Here is a 23,240-nt window from a genome sequence, read left to right as displayed (position 1 = left end):
GTTTGATAAAGAATTCCACTGAGTGGTTCACTTTTAGTAGTCACTAAAATGTATTTTAACTTTTAGCCCTAGCAACCCCTAAAAGGGGCCAACTGCCCCCATTAGAACATATTTGAGAGAGGACCTTACAATGATCCTACACACCAAGTCTGATGAAATTCCATCTAGCCATTCATTAGAAGAAGTTGTTTAAAGGTATTTCTAATTTTAGCTCTAGCAGCCCCTAAAAGGGGCCAGGTGTCCCATATTGAAAACATTTGGTAAAAGGCCTTATAATAATGCTACAAATAAAGTTTGATGAAGATCCATCCAACAGTTCATGAGGTCTGAAGTCTTTTGAAGATATTTACACTTTTTGATCTAGTGGCCACTAAAAGGGGGATCTATTGCCCCCATTAGTATAAATTTGGGAGAGGACCTTATAATGATGCTACAAACCAAGTTTGATGAAGATCCATCAAGCGGTTCATGAGCAGAAGTCTTTTAAAGTCATTTCTAATGACCCCTAAAAGAGGCCAAGTGCCCCCATTTGAACAATTTGGAAGTAGACCTTAAAATAATGCCATAAACCAGCTTTGATGAAGATCCTTCTAGCGGTTCATGAGAAGAAGTCATTTAAAAGTATTTCTAATTTTGGCTCAAGCAGCCCCTAAAAGGGGCCAAGTGCCCCTATTTGAATAAAATTGGGAGAGGACCTTATAATGATGTTACAGATCAAATTTGATGAAGATCCATCAAGTGGTTCATGAGAAGAACTTTTAAAGGCATTTATATCTTTAGTTCTAGTGGCCCCTAAAAGGAGTTAAGTGCAATAATTTAACCAAATTGGAGAGAGGACCTAATAATGATACTATATAGATCAAATTTTATGAAGATCCAGTAAGTGGTTCATGAGAAGAAGCCTTTTAAAGGCATTTCTATCTTTAGTTCTAGTGGCCCCTAAAAGGGGTCAAGTGCAATAATTTAACCAAATTGGAGAGAGGACCTAATAATGATGCTACATAGATCAAATCTGATGAAGATCCAGTAAGTGGTTCATGAGAAGAAGCCTTTTAAAGGCATTTCTATCTTTAGTTCTAGTAGGGGCCAACTGCCTCCATTTGAATAAAATTGGGAGAGGACCTTATAATGCAGCTACAGACCAACTTTGATGAAAATCCTTCTAGCAGTTCATGGGAAGATGTCGTTTAAAGGTATTTCTCATTCTTGGCTCTAGCAGCCCCTAAAAGGGACCAGGTGCGCCCATTTGAACAAATTTGTGACAGGACCTTATAATGATGCTACAGACCAAGTTTTATGCACATCCTTTAAGCAGTTCATGAGATGATGTAGACTTACAAAGTCTGTTGAGATCAAGTTATCTGTAATAAAGTTTATTCTTTCTTTATACTGACACTGATATTTTCTAAGAAAACCATTTTCTCTCTAGGCTCATCTTTTTTGTATTAAATACTCATTTCTACTTCATTTGCATTTTAAAGATGATACATTTATGAAAGTTTATAAGTTTATTAAAGTATAAAGTGGATTAACACCTGTAATAAAAGGTTGGCAAGCACTTCTATACAGACGGTGAAGGTCATTAAGGATTCTATGATCCAGGGCACTGGAGTCAATCAAGGGTTATGTTACATGATGAACACATTTGCAATGATCTCTAATGAGATGGTGGATGTAAACTGCCCAGTTCAGATCGCATTTGTCCAGTCGTTAGAGTCAGAGGTTAGAGATATTGTAAATTTTTTCAGAAAGTGCTATCAAAGGGATTGATTTTATGGTCAAGTGCTTTGCATTTATGACTCTAACGACTGATGCCAGTCTAGAGATGATGTTGTTTATAGGTATTTCTAATTCTGACTTTAGCGGCCCCTAAAAGGGGCCAAGTGCCCCCATTTGAACAAATTTGTGACAGGACCTTATAGTGACGCTACAGACCAAGTTTGATGAAGATCCATCAAGTGGTTCATGAGAAGAAGTTTTTTTAAAGGTTTTTCTATTTTTAGCTCTGGCGACCCCTAAAAGGTGAACCATTTGAACAAACTTGATAAAGGGCCATGCCAAGATGCTATAACTTCACTGTGACAGTCCCGATGACCAAGTCTGGTGTACTTCTAACCAGTAGTTGCAGAGGAGAAGATGTTTAAGTGAAAATGTGGATGATGGACGGCGGACGCCAGATGCTGGACCATCCAGCTTTACAAATAGCTCACCCTGAACCTTTGGTTCAGGTTTACTAAAAATGTTCTTTAAAATGAAAAATCAAAAAAAAATCACTGCAATGTCACAACCTTTTCTCACAAAGTCACAGTCTTGTGCTACTGAAGTAACAAGTTATTAAAGGCTGTTAGTACTGAAATATTACAGTGCCCATTTTTTAATTTTTAATCATTATGAAAATGCTATCCACACATGGCATTGCAGCATGGATTGCCTAAACTGAGATTTTTAAAAACTGAAACTGGGGTTTGAGGTGGTGTTACTTAAAAAGGCATTGGGGAAATGATGGCCCTTGTGCCATATGATGTGAGTGATGATGTTGAACAACTATTTTAAGTTTGAATCAAATCCATTTAGTAATAACTGAGATATAGTGAAAGTGTATCAAAACTTTAACCTGAAATTCTAAGTAAAAGGGGGGATAATTCATTTAATATTGGTTACAGAGTTATGGGTCTTGTGTCATATGATGTGGAACAACTACTTTCAGTTTGAATCAAATCCATTCGGAATAACTGAGATAAAGTGAAAGTGCATCAAAACTTTAACCTGAAATTCTAAGTAAAAAGGGGGATAATTCATGAAACATTGGTGTGAGAGTTATGGCCCTTGTGCCATATGATGTGGGTGATGATGAAGAATAACTATTTTAAGTTTAAAGCTAATCCATCAAGCAATTACAGAGATAAGGAGAAAAAAGAGAAAGTGTAAAAAAAACTTTAACCAAGGTGGGGACGTGGAAAGACGCCAGGGTGAGTAGGATAGCTCTCAATATACTTCGTATAGTCAAGCTAAAAAGGAGTTTGGTACCCCTAGACAACCCCTAACAGGCTTGTGTTAGGTTATGGATCCATACCTCTAAGGCATACTGTGAAATCATTAATATTCATGGCCCTTTGGGAGACTAATTTTCATGGATTTCATGGTTGAGTCAGTCCACGAAATTTAAACCCAACAAACAAGTAAAATTCTCATTCATTTTATGTTCAAAAGTTGAAATCCACGAATCTATATCCCAAAAAATTGCCATTTTGACCAAAACCATGAAATTTCTTATCCACGAAATTAAATGATTTTACAGTAGATCCTAGACACTTCCATCTATCATTGGTGTCATAAAATGATGGCGAAAGCTTTATCAATAATCAGCTTTTTTCCATCGAATAGGGAGTCGCTAATTTCAAATCACTATATACTGGGATAACAGGGCTCAACAAATCCACTCATTTGCTCAAAAATGCGAGTAGAAATCGGCTCCTAATGACTGAACTTGCTGTAATACTCATTCTGCAAGACTAGTGCAATTTTTGACCAAAAAACTTTTTAAATTCAGTGGCTAGGGGTCCGGTAACCAGACCTCTAAACCCGGAGTCTGGAGGTCCAGTAATCAATATACATGCACTATTATGTATTGTATTACCAGTATATAAAGTAATTGCTGGGAAAAAAGCATTGATTAGTTGTCATAAAGTTGATGTTATTACGCAGTCTTCGCCTTAACTTTTTTTCAGCACTTGCCCTTTTGGACAAGTAGCTAAAGAAAACCACTTGCCCGGAAACATTTTTACTTGCCGAAATCAGTTTGTTTATACGGTGCATCTTTAAAGAAAAAAAAAAAACAACAACAAAAATCAGTTTATAGTGTTCATTTATTCCCTAAAGGATAACAGCAAACTGAAATCCCCGTTATATTTCAGCTATGGTCAATCAGTTTGCCACATTGTTTTGAACGATCATTCGCGTTTCTGCTCACATTGTTTCATATTACCTTTTGTATCTACTGTTTTTTGGTAATTTAAAATTAAAATGCGGAGAACGCAAAATGCTGTGATGTCACCAATTCATGCATAAATATATAAAAGCCAGTATTTAGGACGTTCATTTCAGATTTGTGAAATTCTTTAAAAGTAATTATTGTGAAAATTAAGTGATTTAAAATTCGGAAAAATGCACTTGTCAGTTCGGGCAACCACCTGGAAACTTCGGCTTGCCCGAAACAGGATTTACTTGTCCCAGACTTCGGGCTACCCAGTTACAACGAAGACTGATTACGTGTTTTTTCTGTTAATATTTTATTTATAAATAGCTTTCATTTGGGTTGGAGGCACACTGAATATGAAATTTTAACACAGCGATTTCCGTTAGTCATCGTTACTTACATAAGCACTGAAACAAACAATTTATGAGTACAATCCATGTCCAGATACTAAAGAAAGCATTAAGTTTATTATTTTATTTCTTCAGTCATGAGAACAACACCGATTTTGATAAAAGCTTTCATTATGGTGGATAAAGTGCTAATTACAATATAAACAATTTGTCGGACTGGCCATCGTTTTTTTCTCTGGATTAAAGAATTATAAATACTTCTGTTTCCTGTCACTTGCAATGTATTTTAAACGACGAAAAAACAAACAAAATCACCACATATTTTTGATAGATAAATTATTCTCTCCTCTAAGTAAACCGTAACATTCTCAGTATTTATATTGATTACTGGACCTCTAGACAATCCCATATGGATTGTCCCTCCAGGTCTAGAGGTCTGGTTACCGAATCCCTAGCCACTGCCATTAGAATAGAACCCTGCAGAAGCCGGATAGCTTTAAGAGGTAGAATGCACTTTAACAGTCCCTGAAAATTTACAATGCGCATGCGCAGTAAGTTGGGGTGTGGGGCACACGGCAGCCCCAAAACATATTCATCTAAAAATAAAGTTACCCCTCATAACTTTTAATTTCTTAAGAATTTTTAAACAACTATTATTATAGGGACCTCTAAAGTGCAAGTGCTCCAGCTGTAAGATCTTAAACGGAAGTTAATATGTTGCTTGGAAATCTATAGCCTTACTTATTTGGCCTATTGGGATGACTTATTTTATGATCTGTTATTTTATAGTTGTCATCCCTCTAATACATTGTACATATACCAGAAAACATTCCCAACGGATTTCACTGGGAATTTCCTAACAGAAATATGCAGAATATGTCTGGACGTGACTGGACAGCGACAGTCAAAAGTTATCACGCTGTCCCAGAACGTCCTATTATTTGGTCTAGGAAATCTAATATTTGTCCCACTCTGTTACATTATTGCATTTTAATCTCATTACCTAGATGCTTGATAGTCCATAACAAGACTGTAATAACGCCATTTTAGCGGCCTTAAAAAAGGGGCTATCTGCAAAAAGCGCTTTTTGTTGTTTTTTTCAGGACAGGAACAAATTGATTACTGGGTGCCAACCAGTCACCGGACAGAAATCAGGGTTTTTCCATTGCCGTTTTATGAAAAATGAACACAAAAACATGAAATTTGCCCCGATAAAACTTCAGCTCATTTGTCTTCCGAAAATGTAAAAAACTCAAACAATCGGACTTAAAACATTGAATATTTTGAGGCTCAAAAGGGGTAATGAAATGCACTACATCAAACAACAAGGTGGAACAGTCACCGGACAAATATTTCGAAGACTGATTATTTTTATTTGACGTTGACAATTGTACCGAAAAAAAACCTGATTATGTCCATCTGTCTTCTACGCCTTCTAGAAACATGTTTTCATGCACATTCAAAGTGTTAAACTATCGGGGTCGAACTACATAACAGCAGTGATTAACCCATGTTACCATTTTAAACGAAATACTATCTGCAGAAAATACCTCGGTGCTTATGCCACCATAAGGAGCCAACAATCAAATCTATTTCCGTTTTTGTTACTTTCGGAAAACCCAAGCAATCTATAAATATATTTTTATACACATGAGGCTCGGAATGGATGTAAATATATATTATCATATGCAAGGGCATTCACTCGTGTAGTAATATGAATTAAGGCACTGCCTAGCATGGGGATTTATCTTTTATACTTTCTACTTACGAAGAAATTTTATACACTCAAAAGGAAGAGAAACTTCGCTCTAAACAGTGAAGTTTACATTTAGTGTCATCATACCTCTTACAGCGAATATCATACTTTGCAAAATTTACGGGAAGCCGTGACGGTGACGTCGTTCACCGCGTTCTCGCACAGGCTTTAGGATTTATTTTTGTTTGTTTGCACTCCACACAGAAACTTGACGGCCTTTACACTTCCTTACTGTTATAAATGTGTTTTTCATTTGCATGTACAGTTTTCATTACGAAAAAGAAGTAAAAGAATCATGTTGGCGCGCTTTACAAATTTCTGTGCCTGATTCGGGGTGCTCGAATGTTCATGCAGACAACCAGTCTGCGTAGTGTACATAAACCGGAACCGGAAAACATCGAAAAAATTGCCTCAGTATATGCAGACAACAAAGACGAATATCTATACACGGACGTTACCGTCTCGGGGATTTTCATCCCCGACATCCATTCATTTTGCAGAAATAGTATTATGTTTTACCAATATGTGATCCAAGGGAGGAATGAATCTAAAAGAAAACTGTTGTCTGTAGTTCTAGGGGTCTGTGCTATACATGTAATTGTTTGAGACCCACTTGGTGCCCCCCAAAAATAAATCAAGTTGCGCATGCGCTCTGCCATTCCAATGCCCCAAGACCAGCAGTTTTGTAAACACGGGTGAGAATTCCTCGTTTATACTTATTTGTCAGTCAATGTTGATATATGAAAATGAAAACAAAGTGCTGAATGTTTCCGATTAGCCGATTACTTCGATATGATCAAAACAAAGCCGTAATTACGTTTGTCTGGTATATATTCCTGTCCGGTGACTAGTAGGCACCCAGTATAGGACCAGTGAAATTACCAAGTAGATTGTCCTGTTGGACGAGTTGCTTTTAAAGAATTTGTCGAGCCCTGTATAGGGTATCAGGTCACATCTCTACTGATACTGCCGAGTGTAGATGTGTATGTAGATCCAGTACAATCTGAGAAAGATTTAGGTGTAACTTTTGATGAGGGCTTGAACTTTGAACAACATATTATCAACATTACTAATAAAGCACAAAGAACCCTTGGGATTATACATAGGTCATTTGAGTATATGGACAGGGACATGTTTCTCACATTATACAAATCTCTAGTTAGACCAGTTTTAGAATATGGATCCAGTGTGTGGTCACCATTTTTGAAAAAAGATATTAGAAAAATTGAAGACGTACAACGCAGAGCAACCAGGTTGGTTTATGATATTTCACATTTGTCATATGAACAGAGGTTGAGGAATCTGGGTCTTGTAACATTAGAATACAGACGTGATCGAGCTGACGTTATACAGATATTTAAATCAGTTCATAAATTTGACGATATGAATTGGGACAGAATGTTCAATTTATCTGTGGGTGGTCTTCTAGGACATCACTTAAAATTCATGAAGAAAAAGTGCCGCCATAACATAAGGCTTAACTCATTTAGTCAGAGATCCCAGGGTTTTTTTTCGGCCGTTTTTATAGCCGTTATTGGGCTATATTCCCAATGCCAAATAGTATGTTTTTTTCCCAAAATGAGTGCAAAAATTCCCAATCTACATTCTGAAAAAAAAATCATCAAAATTGCACAAACATTGACCAAATTATGGACAATTTTGTAATGACAGTATGTTCAAGAGGTTGTACAATGTGAAACAAGTGTATGAGAAAGTGCTTAAACACATCCTTACTTTATTCTATGGGACTAAATATTTCCCAATCTGGAACATTTACGCGTCAAAATTCCCAATTTTGGGGGTATAGGCTATGTTCCCAAAACAGCAAGAAAAAACCCTGGATCCATTTTTTACTGGAATGCTTTAAGTGCAAGAACTGTGAATGCTGAGTCAGTAAATGTGTTTAAATCGCTGCTGAACAGTGATAATTGGAATCCAAAGAAATTTGTGCCAAGTTGTTATTGACTTTAGTATGACTATAAAGTGCACACTCAGAGTTCATTAATACTTAAGTAACAATTAGTTTTGAGATATACTCAGAAGATTCTTCACAAGAGGGGCCAGGAAAGCACAGCTAATATTACGGCCCGAAGATCAAGGTATTAAGGTTTGGTAGTCCAAATAATTAGACGTGAAAAAAGTTGTCATTTGACTAAAGGTTTTGGCTGTTCAAGAAAAAAAAAATGACAAGTTGTTTCTTTTGGGATCCAGTATGAGACTGCATATGCACTTTTGGATATTATGCTATGATGCTAACCTTTGAGACTAAGGTGTCTTTAGCGTGCAGCTGACTATCATGCTTTAAATATCAACCGATCCGCTAAATCGCTTGACATGTTTAGACAACAACAAACTTTGAAGTTACCGCTTCCGTTCATGCGCACTAAAAAAGTCAATGTATAAATTCCGTTTTGTAACGGTACGAAATTATTCACGTTTTCCATCGTCTGCTAACTATTTTTGTCTCCAGTTCCCGGGTAGTTATTTTACCGCGTTTTCTTCTTGCAGTTCACGATTTTCTCATGTTTTCAGTGCACTATTTAAGTGACTGTTAAAGACCTGCTCCAGTCCTTCCTTTTAACCTTAAATTGTCACTGAAAAAGCATGTAAATCCCGACTATGAACTATGAAATAAAGTGTGGCGCGTGGCCGTTGACTGTTACCTATTGTAATCATGGGTTGCATACACACTATAGAATTTGAATAGCCGCGGTTGAATATTTGACAGCATAACAAGTATTTTGATTATTTGTTTATTCCCTCCCATCCACCCTTACAGGCATGTCGAGTTTCTTGATAGTTATTGCTGATAGCTTGTAGCAGTATATTAAAGGCAGATTTGACTTGACTGATTTAAACATTCATCTAGTTCTAGAGAGATTCTTCAGGCCAGACATTATAACTCCTTTAAGTTCTTATAGAAAATTAAGGTTCACAGTTACGTATCTTAAATGTATATCCATATATGTTATGCTGTTTTCCCCCATATGTATACAGTGTTATTCTCCCGTTATCAAATGGAAATTGTCGTTATCCTTTTTCTGAGCTAGTTTTTATTATATTTTGAATTTTATGTCGTTACTGATGAACGCGTTGAGCCGAAACATGTTTAACAAATAGATATAAATAGGAATATTAGTGTTAGTTTTGTTTTGGATATTTAAATTTTTATATTTTGATTCTAACTCGAAAGAATATTCTGTTTTACACGCTATACACTTTTCGTGTTTTGATTTAGTGGTTGTTCAAAGAAGCTGAGAGAGACCTGAGTTGCCATCTTATATGCCGTTTAACTATTCTAGATAAGATGAATTCAAGTTATTACATAACAGAAAACCCATTTTACCGTTAAGATTTTCATGAACATCTGATTGTATTTTGCCTTAAATTTTAATAGTATATTTTCAGGCTGAGTGGTGTACAAAGATAAGATAACCGCATTTACCCCACTTCTACAGGTCGATCATTACCACATCGCACAACATGGTACCAACTGGCATTTACAAGACAATATATTCGTATTTTTTGTACATTGGAATGCTGTCAAATACTAAGACCTGTATCCTATATTTGTTGTTTTTGTAGTTAGGAACACGGAATTAGTGAATAATTGATTTACTCACAATACATTTAGGCAAAAATGCCAGTGCCTACAGAACCGGAATCGGTTTCCTAGACAGGGAACTTATTCGTCCGGAACCGGTTCTCTAGCCAAAGTATCGTGCATAGGCTAGGGAACCGGATTTTATTTCTATACATAAAGCTGCCGAAATTCACTTTGTTTCTTTTGGTAAGTACCATGCATATTATTATCTTAATTAATTTTACCATGCCCTTACATCAATCTGCGTGTACTGTGTCTCCAAAAGTGTACTCGCCATATTGGAATAATATAAACTAGTACGAATTAATGCGTAAAAACTACTTTGCCGTTTTTAAATGTTATTTGCTTTAAACATGTACTATGTTTAACTTATTTAAATGTAAAATTGTATTGTTTTGTATATGCGTCATTAGATGTTTACGGATGTACAAAATAATTTAATTGCCATTAAAGCTTCCAGCGGATTCTTTGATCACTTTAAATACTGGTTTGTTACACCTCGCCAATTTCACCTGCACCAGTTTTTGTTATTTTCTTCAGCATATGAAAAGTTGATATGAAATTCTATAATGAAATCCGTACCTCGGAAGTAAAGTTTTTATTTGTTGGAAATGGTTCAATTCAGTATTGATGTGCCGATATATTTAACAAATGCGGGTATAACGTAAAATGTAAGCTTTTGTTAAATCGACCTTTTTTGTTAAATGTCAACATTTGAATTCTATACAGATGTATTTTACATTTAACTGTTGTTTTTTTTTTTTTTTGTACTTACCATTTCTTTAAAACTTTTGTAAGTGATATCAAGAAATTAACAGTTTGTATATTTTCGGTCATCATATAAGACATTTACAATAGAAGCCGTATTATCTCATATTGTTAACTCGACTAGTCGAGGAATAAGTAGAGCTATCCTTCTCACCACGGCGTCCATGTCTGCGTCTGCTTCGGTGTCAGCGTCACACCTTGGTTAAGTTTTTCGTACCAGTCCACATTTTGACAAAACCTTCTGACATATAGTTTTGAAACTTTCAAAACTTGTGTACCATCACCATGTCAGTTTTAGGCAAGAGTTCATAACTTAATCAAGAATTTTGTCTGAATTATGGCCACTTTTAACTTACAAATCGTGGTTAAGTTTTTCGTTCCAGTTCATAATTTGTGTAAAGTGTTTGACATATGGCTTTGAAACTTTTATCAATTGTTTATTATAACATTATCTATCTGTAGGCAAGAATATATAACTCTGTCAAGTATTTTGCCTCAATTATGACCCTTTTTGGGCTTTGAAATTGGTTTAGTTTTCGTACAAGTCCATATTTTGTCAAAACTATTTGACATGTGGCTTTGAAACTTTGAACAGTTGTTAATCGTCACAATCTCTATCTGTAGTCAAGGATGTGTAACTATGCCAAAGATAATTGGCTGAATTTTGTCCCCTTTTGGACTTGATATCAGTTACGTTTTTCGTACCAGTCCATATTTTGCTTAAACTGTTTGACATATGACTTTAATGAAACTAACCACTTGTTTACCATCATAGTCACCATTTGTATGCAAGACTATATAACTAGGACAAGGATTTTGGCTCAGTCATGGCTCCGTTTGATATAGAAATTAGTTAAGTTTCGCGTACCATTCCATATTTTGTCTAAACTGTTTGATATATGTCTTTGAAACTTTGAACACTTGCTTACCATAATGGTTTGTATATGTAGGCAAGAGTACATAACTTTTCTTCTTACAACGTGTTAGCTAGTCCATTTGAAAAATAAATAGACATATCCTACTCATCATGCAATATTTCGGCATCATTTTACATTCATCGAAATTAATTCACATTCTGCATTGATAATTGGAGCTATCATATTGAAACATTAAGGATGGCTATTCCACCTACACTGTGTCGACGTCACCACTGATATTCACTTCAGAACTGCAATGCTTTTTTCCATGAGTAGCACCAGCAACTTTGTGTTATTTGAATGCTGTATCAACTTTATTGCAGAAATACATGTTTCGCTTTGTTTGAAAATTTGAGTTATTCACAACAGAAAGTTTTTATTCCCTATATAATCAATGTACCAATGTTGCTTTTGTCTACATTAATTTAAACCTCTGCTTGTATTTGTATGGTACAATATATACTAGTGCTTAACATCTTCTCATCTTGTACTTTTTGTTAGTCTGAAATTTAAATTTTGCCGTTGTTGTTATATTCTAATTAAAAATGTTGCTGTTGCTGTTGCTGATATATTTTTATGACCATCTATTTCTTTAACAGGAAGTGATTAACAACTTCTCATCCTGTAACTTTCTGCACGTTTTATATTCAATGAACATCTTGTTTATTTGAAATTTAATATTTGATTTCTGCTATTGATACCCTGGTCACAAGAACGCTACGAGCCCCGTACGAGTAGGTTTTCAGTCGAATTTCGACAAACTCGTACGGCGTCCGTACGGACATCGTTGACTCGTACGAGCGTCGCACGGATATTTTGAAGTCGTAGAGGACTCGGGAAGTCTGTGAAAATGTTTCACCGAGCTCCCGAGTTCTCTATGAGATCGTAGAGATTTTCGAAGTCGGGAGCAGCTCGCAAGAGAATTATACGGGAACCGCCCGGGCCCCGGAAGAGCTCGTACAGGCATCGCACGATGTCCGTGTGGACTTGGAAAACTGCGAGGCTTGCCGATGCTCGCTTGACTATCGCAGGGGACTCGCACGGTCAACGTACGATGTCCGTACGATATTAAGTATACCGTACTGAGAAGGTACTATGTCCGTACGGGGCTTGCAGGGCGTTACGATCGCCGTACGACTTCCTTGGTAATTCAAGGTGGTATACAAGTCAAATGGTTTATCGCGGCCAGAAAGTTGTACAAACCGGACAGAAGTTGCGAAATCGTCATTTGTGCAGGAATGAAGCGTTTACCATAATGTCCAGTACTGGACAGGTATAGTGACCATGCACGGACACAGCCAATTTTCTCAGAGGGGTCCGATCCCCTGCCCCCACCCCCCACCCTCCCTGGAAATTTTGCAATTTGGCACTTCATTTTTTGCATTCTAGGACAGTTTTATGGACTAACCTGTTAAATTTGCGAAAATGATAAAATCAAGCTTTCTTGAAGGTAAAATTCATAGTTTCTTTTAGATAAATAATATGATTATGTCGGGGTCGTATGTAGCAGCAGCCGCATATACTTTACATGCAGTCCTAATGTTGCCTTTTTCGAAAAACATTTTCTTTTCTTCTTGTCTTCTTTCCTTTTTTAAAGATTTTCCAGAGGGGGTCCGGACCCCCGGTCCCCACCCCCCATCTGGATCCGCGCATGGTGATATATCATGCTTTCTGTTTATGCAGGTAAACTTGTGTTTGGTTAAATTTCAACAGAGCACAATTGTCTGAACAGTGTACAAACTCATTACTGTTTTTTCAGGCAAGGGTGGAAAAAAGTGGTAGACAATGAAAGCAGTAACATTTTTATTAAAAAAAAATAAACAATGAGACAAACATTTCCAACAATTTTGGACGGTTCAAAAATCCCATGTTAAACATACGATAAAGCCCGAAACGCGTGAAAATGTTCCGAATGTAAATCGGGTGAAGTAAACGCTCTATGTAGATTATCATTATGCGTCTAGATTGATTAAACTGGGCGAGTCTACTTACTTATTACTTGAGGATGAAAAAAAACGTGTTTTTTAAATGTTGCTCTTAAACAAGGGTGGCGGTTGAACTACTAAAAGTACTACAACAGTTGATTCACAACAAATCGTACGGTATGTTTTATAATCAGTAGAAGCTAGTCGTATTTACGCTTATGAGACCTGTTTCACCCATAAGTAAAGAATTGACAGGTCCATCATGAAATATTTTCCCCATCGTGCAAATACTTGTCCTATTCAATATCGGCCGCGATCAATAAACAGGAATATATTTTATGTCCCACCAAGTACTGTCGAGGCGTGCAACAGAATGGAGTGATGTTCGTACGGATATCCTATGACTGAAAAAGTAAATTTTTCAGACATCGCCGACTGTATATGCACACAAAGTTTTTTTTTAAATGCAAGAAATTATGCAGTTATTTTCATTTCATTTTTTGTTTTACGTATATGAATCATATTTCCTGTTCATTTTCCAATTATGTGTACAAAATCATTTATTTTTTGTTGATAGTTTTTACTGATCGGGTCTATACAGTAATATTAGATTAAATCAAATTGAATATAAAAGAACAATATGGCTTTTCATGGAATTACACACTGTTGTATCATAGAAGGTTCTATGTGCACCGCCGTATCGGAACACAACTGCGGATGTCTCTAAATTATTTTTTTTGTACTTGTAGCATGTGTAAATGTTGAGTTCTTCTCAACCAGAGGCTAGAGGGCGTTGTAACGTAACACAACACAAGTCTCAACGGTTTTGATGTTTTATTCACACAGTAGAGCATTTTATATATAACTTTAATAAATCATTTTGTTACTTCTTAAGTCTGATCTTAACAAGCTTCACATCTAAAACCTAACTTAATCTTCTACATTGTCTCTCAATATTTTAATATCTACGAGACCCATTTCCTAGGTCTCTACCTCGTAACAGTTCTTATTTCGCTAAAATAATCTGATTTTCGCACATTAAGCCCACCTTTCCAGGATACTGTTATTCAATCACAAATGAATGATAAAATATATACGTTTGGAAGCATAGATAGCAACCAAGCAACATAATAGCAGGCACGATTTAATTGCGTCTGTTCGTGAGAGGTTATGAAGTGTGAAACACCCCTCACGCCCCCTAGCACCGGTTATGCTGAATTTTATTATAGTAAAAGTGGATGTTCACCAATCAATGATCTATCAGATATCTTAAATTGTGCGGTTAAATTGTTGGCTGATGATACAAGTACAAAGTAATTATCAATACTAAGTAGCGCATCCCAGGAAAATAATTTTCAAGATAACATCTTCGATGCATGTCAATGGACCAGTACCTGGCAACTGATATATAACACTAGAAAATGTAAACATCTTCATATCGGATCAAATGGACAAAGTGAGGAATGTTATATTTTAGATGATGACATTTGATGACAATAACCTCCCCCCCCCCCCCGCCCCCCCCCCTCCCTCCAAACCACCATCCCAACAAATCAAGAAAAACAAACCAAGTTTTATGCATATTTCTCAAAACCTTCGCATATGTTTATCTTGTTGCATTAATCCTTGATCAGACCCCACTTGGAATACGCAACTGTTATTTGTTATTTGGAATTCAATTTTAAAAAAAGGCAATCATTTTTATCAAAGGGCCATTAAAATGGTTTGTGGTCTGAACAAATTTTAATTTTCATACAGCCGGAGATTAAGAAAATTACCAAGGCTTGAGTACAGGAGGTAATACAACTTCATGAACTTTTACATGTCATTGATACTGGTGGCACATGTAAAGTATTTACCATGTCAAAGGAGTTATAAAAAGGTACGAACAGAATTAAGAAAAGTTATGTTCTCCCAGGGGGTTGTGGACATATGGAATAACCCCCAAAACAACGAGCAAATCTAGAATAAATAAATTCTGGGCGAGTCTGGAACTTTAGAGCCATTCAATGGATGTGTAATAGAGTTCCGCTTAAGCCGGTGCTAGAGGCGTGAGAGGTGTTGCACATTTCATTACCTCTCATGAACAGACTCAGTCCCACCGAGTCTGCTATTATTCTGCTTGGTTACATTCTATGCTTCCGAAGGATCTTTTTACAGATTTTATTAAATTTGAGGCCTCGTGCTAACGACTTTAAATTTTGCTTGCGAAGAGACGAAATGCGAACACATGAACAGTAGGTCAAAGGTCAAGGTCACAAATGAAGCTCAAAGGTCAAATTTGACCCAAGGCGACAGGTCAAAGTTCAAGGTTACAGCAAGGTCAAATCTTTCCGTTATATTTTGTGTCCAGAGCATAACTTAATAATCATTCAAGGTATTGAATTCGAACTTTGCATGTAGGTAGGTGGCAATGATGTGCAGAGCACATGAACTTGGTCGGTAGGTCAAAGGTCAAGGTCATAAATTGAGTTGAAGTCTGTCCATTGTGTTTTGTGTCCGGATAACAACTTCAAAACTATTAAAGTGTTGAAGAGTGGAACAATCCGCATTACTCACTCCCACACACATTAACATCCCCAACACACAAACAAAAAAGGAAAAGAAACAAATCATGTTCACTTTTGTGCCTTAGTATTCCATAACTGCTGCCGCACATCCCCCTCCACCAAATGCCACATTACACCCCCTCCCACATACACAACAAAAAAAATCCTATAAATTTTACTTCCTTCATCTCAGCTCTAGAACTTTGGACGTTTATTGCCCAGCTTTGTGGAGCTCTTGTTCAACATATATATATGACTACTAGTAAGTGTTCTGAAGTCTATTCCTTTTTAATACCGACTACACGAAATCCGAACATTGGACGTTACGTCGATTTCTTTTCATCCTTTTTACCCAATCGTCGGTCCTGAAGTATGATCAAATGTCGAAAAAAATAAAGATTGTTTCACTGATATGGGAAGACTAAGCAATAATATGCTTATGTTATGGTTTTCCTTTGCTCGTTTGTAAATTTATGAAAAAGCAGAGCGTGTACTTTTGAGTCTTCTTAAACGGGATGAAGTCGTAAAATGAATAAAGGCATTAGATGGCATAGATCAATCTTATTGAACGTTTGAAATGTTATTACTGAGCACTATCTTATTCTGAACGTCGGCCAGATTTTAAAAATGCATTTTTGTACATTAAGAAAATATCAATAAATCATCGAGTGTTGTGTAAGAATATTTATTAAGTGTAGGTCAAATGTTATTCGGCTTTGGACTGGTTGAAAAAAGTGTAGGAAACCCAAAAGCTTCAATGAGACATCAGCTGATTGGCTAAATAGGTTGCCTTGAATCAGGAAAATATCTTTAAAAATTGAAATGTAATGTAAGTATTTTATAGCTGCCTGGCTCTAAACTTGATTCTGAAACCTACAGTTTTATCAAGTAAGTACTAGCCGGAATTTCATCACTAAATTCCATGATAAGTTGTGGGTAGATGTGTTTGAATGGAATTAGAAAAATGTAGATCAGCTATGCCCATATAAAAAAGGGTATTTTTGTCTGAAAGGCTATTTGACAAGCGAAATGACACCAAAGGTTTTGAGTGGGTTCTACAGAGTCATTTCTTACAATGTACGCCTATAGAAAAAAATAATAGCAGAGCCTGGCTTGTATAACAAAAAGCGATGTATTTACGGTTCTTTCCTTTTTTACAACTTATAGTTCAAACATCTTTTTTAACCAATTACAAGCGAAGGATTTTCAAAAAAGTAACCAACTTATTTTCACGTTGTTTCATAATGGAAAAAATGAGTCACTCAATGACGAAGTTGTTCAAAATTAATGGGAATTCATGCATACGCCTTCTTTAAATCAACAACATTCAAGGAGACGGAACAACTGCCAAATACAAATGCAGTTGTACCTCTCAATCATGAGTGAAAATTAGACTAGCCAATGAAATCCAAGAGACTGAAGACCCCTTCCCCCATCCCTGGCCTCACTTTCTCCTACGTCTTTGACAATATTTCTCATAATAAACTGCAGTTTCAGTACTTTTCCGCCATTCACGACCTCAGTAGCCTAGGGTTAGAGTGTCCGCTTTGAGTGCGGGAGGTCTGGGGTTCGATCCCTGGCTGTGTCATACCAAAGACGTGAAAAAATGCTACTGGTAGCTCCCTTCCTGTTGTTTGACACTCAGCATTTAAAGTGTTACCAGAAAGTAAAATAAGCACAGGCAAGTATCTGTTACTGGATACCTAGTTTGTCGCACTTTTAAGAGCTTTGTAGTTGGATTATATGCGATACCTTTACATTTAAAACCGATATAAAGTACGGGTATGGTACGGGGATTACGAATGACTAAAAATAACCAATCAAATTGCTTTGCGGTATAATTTCCGGTTTCATTTTTGAGCGCCATTTTTAACTTCAAAACAAACAAAAATGCCTCCGAGAAAGAAGATAAGAGAAAGTCCAAAGCAAAAATCGACGCCAATGGAAGTCGATAAAGATCCCGAAGAAGAAACAAATGCTGAGCAAGCTCAGGTTTCCGTAGCAAGCCGCGGTTTTCATCCAGAAGGTGTGACACAAATTATATTTTGTTCCTTTTTCAGAAGTGGGTGGGGTAGACTTCGCATATTAAGTATGGCTGTGACTAAATACAGAGTTGGTGCACCTGTGATATATTACAGACTCCGGTATATACCGGATTAACTAAATTTGAAAGAAAACATCTTAAATGGGTGTCCAGACGTTTCTCCCCCAAGACAGTTCCTCCCAAGACGTTTCCTCCCACAGCGTTTTTTTTCACCAAAATATTCGGCGAAATTCGGCCCCATTCCCCCCTCAAAATAGTATATTTTTTTCCCCTTTCCGATGCCTAAAATTCCCCTCTGAAAATAAAAAAAAATTCCAATCAATTAAATCATAATTCACTAGTTTATTTTATTTATTTTCATATAGAAAACAGTTCACCGCGGTATCTCGCGTTTTGTTTACATCGACACCGGTTGGAGTAACTTCCCTTGATAAATCAGAATCATCGAAGCGCTTTATTATTCTGCACAACAACGCTGTTGAATGTTAGTCTGTAAATGATTTGCATTCTATTTGTTTGGCCGGGTAGTGTTGAGTTTTCCATCTTCTAGTCAGTCAGGGTTTGATTTTATGCTTTGGGAAGGGACTAGTCCAATGCATACATTGTTTTTTACAGTTTGTTTTTATTGTGACAGGTCAAATGTAACAGTGACTGCAAATGTCAGACTTTGACAGAAATAAAAAACAGCCGCTCACCGATTTGTTTAAGAAGGGACCTAATGACTGTTGTAAATTTTGGTAGTCTAATGGATGTCTTATCCTCCACATTTGAAAAATTTATTTGGTTATCTGGTATTGATATGCTACATTGTGTTATATGTCATGTCAGATGCTCTTATGGGCCCTGAATTTATCAATAAACTTGAAACTGTAGTTTATTTCAACACAAATGAAAATTCCCCTTTTCTTAGTTTTACGTCGAATTTTTCCCCCTCCAAAGGGCACCGACCCCCTTCCCCCAAAACTGAAAAAAATCACTGTCCCAAGACTTTTCCCCCCCATTTTGGGGGGGAACTGTCTCAGCTTTTAGAACGTTTCACCCCCAAATTCATTTTAAAGAATTAAAAGTTAATGCAGCAATTGTTTTTAAAAAATGTGTTTGAAAGAAAAATAGCAAAATTTGGTAAGGAGACAGCTAGGTTATGTTTATCAGCAAAACATAAAGGAAAATATTAATAAAGATCAATATAATATGAATAAGGCACCGCCTAGCATGGGGATTTATCTTTTTATATATCCACTTAGATCTACAAAGAAATTTTCAACATTCAAAAGAAAGTGAAACACTCTAAACAGTGAAGTTTACATTTAGTGTCATCATACCTCTTACAGCGAATATCATACTTTTCAAAATTTACGGAGAGCCGTGACGTTGACGTCATTCACCGCGTTCTCGCACTGGCTTTAGGATTTTTTTTTTTTTTGTTTGCACTCCACACAGAAACTTGACGGCCTTTACACTTCCTAACTGTTTTAAAAGTGTTTTTCAGTTGCATGTACAGTTTTCATTACGAAAAGGAAGTAAAATAATCAAGTTGGTGCGGTTTACTAATTTCTGTGACTGATTCGGGGTGCTCGGATGTTCATGCAGACAACCAGTCTGCGGCGTATACATAAACCGGAACCGGAAAACATCGAAAAAATTGCCTCACTATATGCAGACAACAAAGACGAATAATTATATACGGACGTTACCGTCTCGGGGATTTTCATCCCCGGCGCTTCGCGCCGTGGATAAATCCCCTATAATAACTGCCATTGATGTATAAAAGTTAAAAAAAAATTTAAAAAAGACTTAATTTGTTAAAATTATCCAAGTTTTAATATTAATAATAATTAGTAATATTGAACTGGGAAAAAATACCAATTACTCATTATTTAGCCCATGATGGTTGTGAGTTACGTTAAATATATATATACATATATGTTTGCACTACCGAAACGTATACTGACCCCCCTTATATATGCAGCATATAACTTGAATATTAATGAAATATCTAATTTCTAAGATATGAAACTAAATACATGCTATAACTTTTACCACAAATTATTCTTTTAAAATCATATAAAATGTTTTGATTGAACATGTTTATGTTTATAAACAGAAGTATGTATGTAACAGATTGACGTATGTTTGTAATCTCAAATGAAAGAAGTTACGTTTTATGAAGACAAATAACCCCTTCTTTAAAGATGATTTTTATCTCCGTAAATAAACATCTGTTAAGTATTCGTTTATAATTACAAAATTACGTCACCAGCGCGCGCGTTTTCATGCAGTCAAAAGGGAAGATTGCTCACCGCACCCCAATGAAATATTTCTTGAACCGGGTCTGTTATACATACACTTTGTATTCTTAAAACGATAGCTGACATCAGACATACTATTGTATTTTTTTTTTAAATCTCAGATCTCCTATTAAATGCAGCTTTAGTGAATATAAATAAATTCTGAATTCTTCGTTCGAAAAGAAAGAAAATGCTTCTAAAACCCTTTGCCATTGGTTTCTATGGTGGATGATTTCTGCCATTTCGTGTTGGCGGGATGAAAACACGAAAACTCGACAAAAACCTAATTTGTCGTGTCGGCGGGGCGAAAACGCAAAAAACAACACATTTTACGCGAAAACTCGACGTTTAGAGGGCGCCGACACGACAAATTTATCTGTCGAGTGAGTTTCCGTGTTGGCGGGTATAAATATGTCGTGTTGGCGCCCTTTATTTGTCGTGTTTTCGTGTTTTTGCACCGCCAACACGAAAACATGACAAATACCTTATCTGTCGAGTGTTTGTGTTTTCTTCCCGCCTACACGAAACACGACAAATACATTACTTTTGAGTTTACGTGTTTTCGCCCCGCCGACATGACAACACGAAAAACGCTACAAATACTTTTCAGACATCGTAGAGTTACTCTGAAACCTATGGTGTCTAATTTCTGCCATTTCATGTTCCTTCTTTTAAAATGTTGTCAAATAGTTTTCATACATAAAACATGTGATATTTAACAATCTTAATAACAGGATATTTGTTGTTTCGTACTTAAATAACACTTTGATAAATACGCATAGAGGATAATTATCAAAACATGTCATTCGATCAGATTACTTATTTATGTGGAATAAATAAATAACTTAACGGAAAAATTCGCTTATGTAGTGCTTTACATATAAACTAAAACAACAGCTATTGATAATTTGCTAAATATTTATAAATACAGCTTACTTTATATATTAAATATATACATAATCATTTGAAGGACTACTTTCACATTCACCAATACATATAACTTGATTAAACCTTCCCATTCGTTTTATACATTTTAAATATAAGGGGGGTCAATATACGTTTCTGTATTGCACTCATTAAAAAGTTTTGTTTTTGAAGTTTGCTAAAGTGAAATATGGATTACGCAAATTGATTTTGTGACCTATAATTATATTTAAAGATGATTTTATTTACAAGAAGTACTTGATAATAAAATTTACTTTTCTTTCAGAAATTTATAATATATATCTCATGGACCACTTTAATTACTTTTAGAAATGGAAATGATTTTTAATTGAAATGGTATATATTTTTAAATGAAACAGTGTAAACAGGTATTATTTTTAAATATAGAAATAATTTTTAATTGAATGGTTCATATTTTAAAGTTAGCAGTGAAACATTTCCAGTGTACATCTAATACTTAAATTTGCTGCTTTCTGTATTCTTTTTGAAGTTTAAGTGATTGTAATTAGTAATTTTATTTATCTTTAGTCAAGTATACTAGATACACCTCAAGAGTAGACATAACTCATATTAATATGAATAAATGAATAAAGTAAATTTAAATAAATAGAAATACTCCTTTTAAGAACTAATTTTAATATATTTTGTACACTGGAAAGGTTTCCTGAAATGCTTTCTTTTTTAATATTTGTATGAATGCTGCTGTATGTTTTACTATTAGTACATACAAATAATGATGTTGTTTTATGTGCTGTATAGTCTCAAATAATTCTTATAGAATGGCTGTATACATGTATTTTTGTTTATAATGTATATGGATGAGACTGGAATAAGTAAAATAATAATAATAATATAATCTAAAGATTAAATGAAGTCTTCAATCTAAATTAAATGTTTGACTGGATTATCTCACATAATAAATGTGGCCTTTATCACCTTCAGTAATTACCATTTAACACCTTATTAAGTGAATGCAGTGGATCCTTTTCTGTAACATTCATCAAGGGAATTTTCAGTACAATTTGTTTACACTCAAATATTACTTTGAGAAATCTCAATTAAACTGAAAGTTATATAATTCCCTGTTCGTACGTTTCTGTTTATTCTTTCACTTTTAAAATGTTGGAAAAATATGCATGTGATTCTGACTGCAAAATATTCAGTATTTAGAAATACATTACTCCTTTCTGAAAAGAATTTACATATTCAAAAAGAAGTTTTCCCCTGTGCGAAAAGGAGTTTTCTGTATAATGGCATATTAGGATTATTATTTTTGTGTCTAAGATAATTTTGCTGACATTAGAATTTTATTGTAGTTTTCATATTATTACCAAAAAGCGTCAAAGTCAGTAATTAAAAAAAATATAACTCCTTTTCATGAAAACATTTTTAATTTGTGATTTAACCATTTTAGTTATATTGTGTTGAAAAAAAGCATTATATTCAGTATGCAGAAAAATATAACTCCTTTTCGCATAGAATTTCTATATAAGAATAGCAATTACCCATTATTTAGACCATGATTACATTGTTAGTTATCCAATATATATTTCAAGTAAAAACTCATTTATTATATAATTATGTTCTAAGTTAACAGGTCAGAATAAAAAAAAAGACTTTTGTTTCACTCATGTATGAATGTAAAAATCAATGGGGACATTAATTAACAATATACAGTATATTGTGGCTGGGTGTGAGCCATGGAGGACATGCTCTCTTGTTGGTTAGATATCTTCCCTGACCGGTTTCGTTCAGCAGTTGTGAACTTCCTCAGAGGACTTGACCGTAATGACTTGGCAGGCTTGACATAAAATCGATCTCTGTATTTGGTACTTAATGCAAATCAAACTTGCCTAATCATTACGGTCAAGTCCTCTGAAGAAGTTCACAACTGCTGAACGAAACTGGCTTATCGAAACGAAATATAAGCTTTTTAGGGCAGGTAATACTGATAATGTTTTGATATTTTTACTTTTCTATAGCTTGACAAACTACTTGTTTATTAGACAAGTTGGTTAGACTAAGTCAACATCGGATATACAATCATGTATAAATTTACAAGCACACTGTATGAGCTTTTTGTGGAGCATTTCATCTATGCAATATATATCAAACACA

The 23,240-nt window shown here is 35.4% G+C and overlaps 2 protein-coding genes across 21 annotated transcripts in view; one reads left to right on the top strand and one right to left on the bottom strand.

Annotated features, from left to right (window-relative positions):
* LOC123554020 (uncharacterized) overlaps positions 1-8,489 on the bottom strand; it is a 72,348-nt gene extending 63,859 nt beyond the window's left edge. For 19 of the 20 annotated variants that reach the window (XR_006686935.2, XR_006686934.2, XR_006686936.2 and 16 more), the window contains exon 1: positions 8,340-8,456. The gene's annotated coding sequence lies outside the window, so the exon portion shown is untranslated. Of the gene's footprint in view, positions 1-8,339 lie in introns of all 20 variants that reach the window. The other variant, XM_045343857.2, reaches the window with a different exon arrangement.
* Positions 8,490-17,694: 9,205 nt separating this feature from the next.
* The window catches only part of LOC123555758 (structural maintenance of chromosomes protein 4-like), a 64,626-nt gene continuing 59,080 nt past the window's right edge, over positions 17,695-23,240 (top strand). The window contains exon 1 of the mRNA XM_053548562.1: positions 17,695-17,871. Within this exon, the coding sequence (XP_053404537.1) occupies positions 17,736-17,871 (136 nt within the window). The 5' untranslated portion in view covers positions 17,695-17,735. The remainder of the gene's footprint in view (positions 17,872-23,240) is intronic.

The sequence above is a fragment of the Mercenaria mercenaria genome, chromosome 7, assembly GCF_021730395.1.
Source record: "Mercenaria mercenaria strain notata chromosome 7, MADL_Memer_1, whole genome shotgun sequence".
Taxonomy (NCBI): domain Eukaryota; kingdom Metazoa; phylum Mollusca; class Bivalvia; order Venerida; family Veneridae; genus Mercenaria; species Mercenaria mercenaria.
The sequence above is the reverse complement of the archived record's forward strand: the minus strand, read 5'-3'. Positions and strand labels throughout refer to the sequence as shown.